This window comes from Coffea arabica, chromosome 5c (assembly GCF_036785885.1).
Source record: "Coffea arabica cultivar ET-39 chromosome 5c, Coffea Arabica ET-39 HiFi, whole genome shotgun sequence".
Lineage (NCBI taxonomy): Eukaryota > Viridiplantae > Streptophyta > Magnoliopsida > Gentianales > Rubiaceae > Coffea > Coffea arabica.
In genome coordinates, this window is record NC_092319.1 from 44910125 (window position 1) to 44917497 (window position 7373).

Consider the following 7373-nt stretch of genomic DNA (forward strand, 5'->3'; position numbering starts at 1 on the left):
TATTTTCTACATTTCATTGAATTAGAAAAGAAACTTTGTACGATATCAAATTTATGCTCTGTAGGATACAGTAGCATTTCTAACCCAATAAAAAATGCAATTTTTTGTTATTTTTACTCGTATAGTCTGACACTTTTCATCTCACTTTCAAAATGATTTTACTTCTGATAATCAAAATGACTTGATTTTATTCACATCTTGTATTCTGACCCTTTCCATCTCACTGTCAAAGTGGCTAATTTGGTATCAAACCACAATTGTAATCACATATCTTCCCAATGTCGTCATGGAATCACTGCGTGATGATCTTTTATTGAGGGGAGGGGAAATGGTCAAACCTGACATATGTTTGATTTATACCCACAACCCAAGTCATTTATTTCCTTTATTAAAACCTATCCCACTTGTTAAGGATTTATTAGCCTGAAAATACTGGAAAGAAAATCAATACAGATGGTTGAATAACGTTATAACTCTCAAAAAATTCATTCAGAAATGTAGGACCCAAATTTTAGAGTTCTAATAATAATCAATCCGTGCAAGGTTATATAGAATTGGAGGGATAAAACAAACACTCAAAATATATGTGGAAGAGAAGAAAATAATAAACTCAACTCACAATATTATTGAAATCTCAAATAATGAAGAAAGTCACATCACGATAGAAAATCGGATAAATTCTTCTATACTCTCTCGAGAAAATAGTCTAAATTAATGTCCTATTTATAACCTACCAGACTTGTTGTAAGAGAAATCATTTACACAAGAAATTACCAAATGAAACACAAATTCTTTAATCATACCACTACTAAAAACCTGATTCCAATAAAACTAATAAATAAATAAATAAATATTTTTAGACTTGGTTTAGTATGCCAACAAGAAAGAAATGAGATGATGTCTCATATCTTGTTATTTGAGTCTGTATACTAATCCTGCCGGCGCATACTGTTGCTACTTTAGAACATGCTCTACTGTTGTCATTGACAATTTTGGAGGTTCATGTCCATGCATGACTCCAAATCTAGAGGAAAAAAGAAAAAATGGAATGAAAATATGCCGCCGGTGTGTCTCATGGGCATTGTCCGTTACTTTTGCGATCAATGGATTCGTACTCGATCAGTATCAGCTGAGTCACGCTGAGTTATATCTGAAACGAGTCCACCGATGACCGGGAGGGTCCGTTCAGGTTAGGAATCAATATGGTGGACACTTCGTACAGAATGCCTTTACTGCAATATGACTTCTTACAGAATGCTTCCCATCTAACCATGTAAACGATCCAAACACATATTCTCTGGCTGCACCAGCCTTTGTAGCTGTAATTGTGACATTAAAGCTTTTCTGTTCACCAATTGTTGCAAAAGCAAGTGTTTTTGGTTGAACATCAACCGATAATCCAGCAGGGTTGCGAACATGGACGGTGTAAGTTGCTGGGGAGGAACCAACATTCTTCACGGTCCTAGTAACTGTGACTGAATCATTAAAATTATGAACAGCTATTGCAGGGTAATTGAAGTTGTAGAGCTTAATTGGTGGCGGGCACGTGGCTGAGGCGTTTACTAGGAACGCAAATTGGGATTGATTATAGCCCATTGAACATAGAAAGGTGAAGTAATCTTGGTCTGTTAGATCATAAACCAATCCAGGATCCATAGCACGGCTAGGACGGATAAGTCCTGCTCCGTAGGCAAAAGGTGTGCCCTTTGGATGAAGTTGATCATCTAACACTGTAATTGGCTTTCCAGTGTTATCCTGAGTGCTTGCTGTGAAGTGATTTCGAAACCAAATGTCAAAATGCTGATCAATAATAAAATTACGTGTAGGGAGTGAAAGTTTAGACAGGGTTTTTCTCCAATTTGGATGGAGAGTTCAATAGTATAATGGTTTTTTTTTTTTAAGTTCATGGGTTGTGAGGACTTGCCAGTGGTCATAATAGCTGATTTGATTGCTGCCGGACTCCAATCTGGATGGAGAGTTTTGAGGAGGCCGACAACACCAGCAACATGAGGGCATGCCATCGAAGTTCCTGTTTGTGCAAAATAGGGGACTCTTCGCTTATCGAAACCATGGCCATCAGATGCTGGCCCATGTGCTTCAGTGTAAGCAGCAATCACACTTACTCCGGGTGCAATGATATCAGGCTGATAAGCATTGAAAATAGGAATGTATTAGAAAGATATCAGGGAGTATGGCATGACAAAGTAATCTAGCGGCTCAATTGACTAACCTTGAGGATGTCTCGAGCGACACCGGCAGGTCCCCTTCCTGAAAACCTTGCCACGGCTGGTGCTGGCTTTATACCCAGTTCAGTTGTTGGGGGAGTAATATAAGCAGTAGGATTTCTGCCAAAACATTTCAATATTCAGAAAAGAAAAAGGAAATGGAGAACAGATATATTTTGGTAAATTTTCTAGAATGAAAAAGAACAGGTTATTTTTGAATTGTGAGTAATTTCAAGCTATATGTTACTGTTGGATTGTTCCTCTTCAGTTGCTTGACACGATAATGTTATTGGATGCCATCTTACCTCGTGGAATTAATATAAGCGTTAACTGCTTCTGCACCATCGTAAGAGATTTCCAAAGCAGGAAGAACATGAGCATCACTGATAACTTCATTCAAGCCCTGGTAATCGGCAACAACCAATCCTACAGCACCAGCCATAGCAGCAGTTACGCCTTTGTCCAGCCTTCCAATTCCCCCACCTCGTAGGCAAACCAAGATCTTTCCCTTTGCTAGAGTAGGATCCAGTGCTCCATCCTTACATATATCACTGCAAGAAAAGGGAAATATCAAATATATTGCAGGTTATGAGGGAATCAAATCACATTTAGGAGTCCTAACAGATTCAAAAGCTTACGCGTCTGGATCTGATGCATTGGCAGCTTTAACAGATCTGGCAGGAACAATTGGAAAGAACGTGTTGTTTGGTAATACTTTATCCGAGAAGCTTTCTCCCTTTAGAGAATAATTTCTGATCAACAAATGCATCATGCAAGCTAATGCCTATAAAGATTACTGACAGTTACAAAAGAACAGAAAAGAGAAAAAGAAAAAAAAACACTAACTCTGATTCGCAAGTTGTTGCCAAGGACAAGATAACTAGGAAACTGTCGATCCATGGTGCTTGCCCCAACTGTGATTTGCCAGGGTGCATCATTGTCTAGTGTATCAGGATTAGGACCATCATTACCGGCTGCAGCAACAACTACAATGCCACGCTTAATAGCATGAAGCGAGGCAATGGCAATGCCTCTAGTATAATCAGGGATTATTCCCCCTCCAACTGACATTGAAATCACATCGACACCATCGTCGATAGCCATGTCGAAAGCAGCCAAAATATCCGCCATTTGGCAGCCTTCACTTTGGCAAGCCCTGTAAGCTGCTACTCGAGCTCTCGGTGATCCACCTTTTGCTGTTCCATTTCCTAACCCAAATAAATTTGCTCCGGCTACAAAATTACCACCAGCTGTGGATAAGGTATGGGTTCCATGGCCTGCAACGTCTCGTGGTGAGTTAAAAACACTTCTATTTGCATTTGGTGTCAGCATGCTAAAAAATCCTTCGCTGAAGTATCTTGCTCCGATGAGTTTCCTTCATACATAGTTGGCAACAATGTCAACCAGAGCATATTATGTGGAAGTTAATTTTGACTTCAAGTAGGCTGAGGCCTATGAGATTAGCTTTCGTGAAAGCATAAAAATTTTTATTAAAGTTGAATGCGTTATTTCTTAACTCCGAACTTCTTTTAGTTGTTTGAGTCCGATATGGAAGTTCAGTTCCCAAATTTTAGTGCAAAGAAAGGAAACCAATTCCTTTGAAGAAAACCAGAATATTTACATTGGCAATTCCTTGAATCTTCACTAATTGTGCATGATAAAAATAGGTAATGGTCAAATTTTGAGGTACCAGTTGTCTGATAGAGAAAAAACAAATATTTAGATTTTTAAGCAATCTTAGTGGAGGATCCTTTTAGGAATTATCTGTTTAGGAGGAAACCATATGGTTCAACTTGAAGATGACTTTCGGTAAGAGTAGAGACTAACTGACTTTACAATTTACTATGATTTCTGTTAAAGATTGAAACTTTTTTATGGTTTTGTAGTAATTATTTCAATTAATCGAGACCAAAACACATTGTCATTCAAGTATAAGCATCACACAGATGTATAGATATCGAGACTTCAGGCAATAAAGTTACTCCTTTTCAAGTGAAGGATCAATTGTAGTTCAAACCAAGAGTCTTCTAGAACTCGGAGAAAATCTAGTTCTCTTCAACTTCCTATAATGTGTTTTACAGAGGATCTGCAACTAATAAGAAATGAAAACTTTTTTAAATTTTCAAAGGATATGAAATAAATAATTTCTCTGGATCTTTAAAGGAAAAAAGAATTGTACTGTGATGCTTTGATAGATACAAAGTAATTAATGAAAGTTAACAGATAAAGAGATCAAGGTGAAAAGAGAAATCTGACCTATTGCACTTAAAGGTTGAATCATTCTCATTTTGACAAATTCCTCTCCACCTTGCTGGAATCGGTCCGTATCCTTCATCACTGAAGCTTTCTGATTCTGGCCAGACACCTGCTTGAATCCCCGTAAAAGGAAGAATAAGGGTGGACAAAGCCAGTAAGAGATAGCAATTGCTAAACGGAAATGAAGAAAAAAGTAAGAAGAAAGAAATCTGATCCTTCTTTCTGGTTTGGCTCTATCGCCAATTAAGTTATCTTTGATTTCATCCCATCTTGTTGAGGCCTGTGAGCTAATGTCTTGTACTCTTGCCATTTTTCAACTTATGATCATATTAATCCAGCCAATTAGCTATGCAAATGCACAAATGCGGACGCTATGATCCATCAAAAGGTTTGTTTGAGATGAAACTTTAGACTTTGTGACCTGCAGGTACCGTTCCAAACTGAAAATGTTGCATCTGAGGTAGTCAAATTGTTTTCTACCCAAGTATGAGGATGATAGAACAATGCGCCGAGCCAGTCACAGATGCACATGCTGGATACTCTTTTATTTTTAGAGATTTTCAATGTTCATCTCTGATGGCCTCAACTATTTACACTTCACACCAAATTATTAAGGGTACAAAAAACTAGGTAGGGAAATCTGAACCAGTCACAGCTAAACAACCGGGCTACTTCTGCTACGAGCTTCCAAATTGTCACTGCCAAATCTCCTCCTGTTGTGTCCCTATGGTAATGCAGAATGCGACTTCAATTTTTAGAAGGGGTTACAGTGCCAATTGCATTTCTCAAACAAGCAAATTTGTAGTGACTGCACAGTCAACCATGCCTGACGATGACTACCTCGATTAGATGGTTGGTCATTCCAGCACCATAAACAAGATTCAGAAAAATGAAAATCATATACGGTTGACGATTATTATGAGTACCCTTTTGGCGTGCATCTTTGGCAAAAATGAGATAAACGTAAGGAGTAATTCTGTTGTATCATCAAGTGAATGTTCTACGTGCAAGTTATTAGTTGCATACTCTGATTGCACAAGGAAAAAGACAACACAAGAATCTTGAGAAAAATTTCTGCTTATTAACTACACATCAGGCTGCTGATTTGGATACATCTATTGATCAATTGGTAAGATACATGACTTGCATTCTTCCAGAACTAGATAGTTTTTCCATTTTAGTATTCCCAGATGAATTATGAATAAACTCACGTTCAATGACGAAGTCATCAAGAATGCATTTTGCTGAAACGAATTTTTAATAAATCCAAGGGAGCTAATCAACTCACCAGAGTCAATATTGGCAATGATGGTGTCTTCACCAAATCTTGCCTGAGCCCATGATGGCTGGATTTGGCCATTTTGCTCAAGCCCCAGAAACCCCCACGACCTGGTTGTGTATAATTTGACTTGTTCGCTCAAGAAAACTGATAGAACATCCCGATGTTCTGAATTGTCATGAAAGACAGGTCAACCTTTATGCACAAAAAGTAGAATAAAAACAGCTATCCAATAAACAATAGCTTAAGAAGAAGCACTTCCAAATTTCGTACTTGATATCTCAGCAGCTTCTGCCTCATCAAGTATTGCAGCAAAGCCATTAATATGTCTTGTATAAGAGTAGAAAATTGCGTCTTTTGCCTTTTCGCTGCTGTTATTAGTGGAAGTTCAAACATAAAAAGCTAGACATTAGACATTGAATTAAGGGGGAAAAAAGAAAAACAAAGGACTTCAGCTTCTTCATGAGAAATACACACTTCCATACCTCCCCAAGAATGATCCAAGAAGCGAATAATGGGATTCTCTTGTTCTATCATATTCAACGGCTGAGACTTCTACATTTTGATCACGTGAATGAGATCCCAAGTAGACTATGTAAGGCTGCGAAACATAAATTAAAAAGAAGAAAATTATTTTGTTCAATTCAACAAAATAATTCTAACTGAGTTATATATTTAAGGCAAACAAATATTGATTTTTTTATTTACCTTTTTTGTAGCAAAAGAGGGACTGATTAATGCTGAAAAAAGAAGGGGAAGTAAGAAAAGGGTTGAAGCAATAGTTCTCATTGCTTCCTTTTTTTCGAAACCTTAATTTCCTCCTCCTTTTTAGTGCGCTCCCACAAGAAAGAATTGTTCAGGGATGCTCCAGTCCGGACAAATGTAGCTATTTATAGTGTTTCAGTTATTATGTGGCCGTTATTATAGTTATTTGTTTTATAGAGAAAATGGAGGAGGAAACAATCGATTATAACTGTCCTGTCCTGATCTATGTATCTTCTTAAGAGAAAATGAAGGAGAAATCAACCAATTAGGATTCTCCTACTTGTGTAATATCTTGGAAGACAGAGTTGTTTATTTTTCCCCATTTCCTGATAATTAAGATATGGAATCTTATTTAGCATGCAACTTTCAAGCTCGAATTTTCGCATTATAAAGTATATGTGGTGGTCCATCAGTCTTATCCATCTAATTTCCAAATTTATCTAAACTATGAATAAGTCATTGCTTCACGCTTAACCCTGCCAAGATTTACACTGCTGAAAGATCCAAAACAAGATTTCAAGGTCTTCGAAATTAGGCCCCGTAGAAGAACAGTCTCATTCAAGTGTCCTGAAACAACTTTGTCACTAAATCCAGAAGTGTAGTACTTGTTCAAAATGAAGCATCATGATTTGAAATGCCCCTGGACACACACAGGCCACAATATTGACTCAATGAATCTTTTCCTCATCTCAATTTTACCGGTTGATTACAGCAATACACGAACTGAAATGGCAACAAGTAAATGTGGTGTAGATAGAGAAAAAATCTGGTGCCAATTTTGTAATTGTTTCTACGTCAAAATTGTTATTTTATCGTAGAGATATGCAAAAGATTCTTGCTTGTATCGA

General features: G+C 37.4%; 1 protein-coding gene across 1 annotated transcript; it reads right to left on the minus strand.

The window, feature by feature from the left end:
• Window positions 1-770: 770 nt before the first annotated feature.
• LOC113689561 (subtilisin-like protease SBT5.3) lies at window positions 771-6774 on the minus strand. Its single transcript, XM_027207321.2, has 11 exons — window positions 6469-6774; window positions 6246-6361; window positions 6034-6131; window positions 5770-5928; window positions 4482-4590; window positions 3072-3600; window positions 2864-2961; window positions 2531-2776; window positions 2231-2345; window positions 1925-2144; window positions 771-1766 (listed from the first exon to the last, which is right to left on the minus strand). Exons 1-11 carry the CDS (start codon window positions 6547-6549, stop codon window positions 1198-1200), a joined length of 2340 nt encoding a protein of 779 aa, XP_027063122.2. The 5' UTR covers window positions 6550-6774; the 3' UTR covers window positions 771-1197.
• Window positions 6775-7373: the final 599 nt, after the last annotated feature.

Bases quoted from the DNA above. Each gene is read 5' to 3' on its own strand.
- LOC113689561 (XM_027207321.2), bottom strand. From the start codon at position 6,549: ATGAGAACTATTGCTTCAACCCTTTTCTTACTTCCCCTTCTTTTTTCA. The intron at 3,601-4,481 runs GTCAGATTTCTC...CTATGTATGAAG, and splicing joins TCAACCTTTAAGTGCAATAG to GAAACTCATCGGAGCAAGAT. The intron at 2,346-2,530 runs GTAAGATGGCAT...ATGTTTTGGCAG, and splicing joins GCTTATATTAATTCCACGAG to AAATCCTACTGCTTATATTA.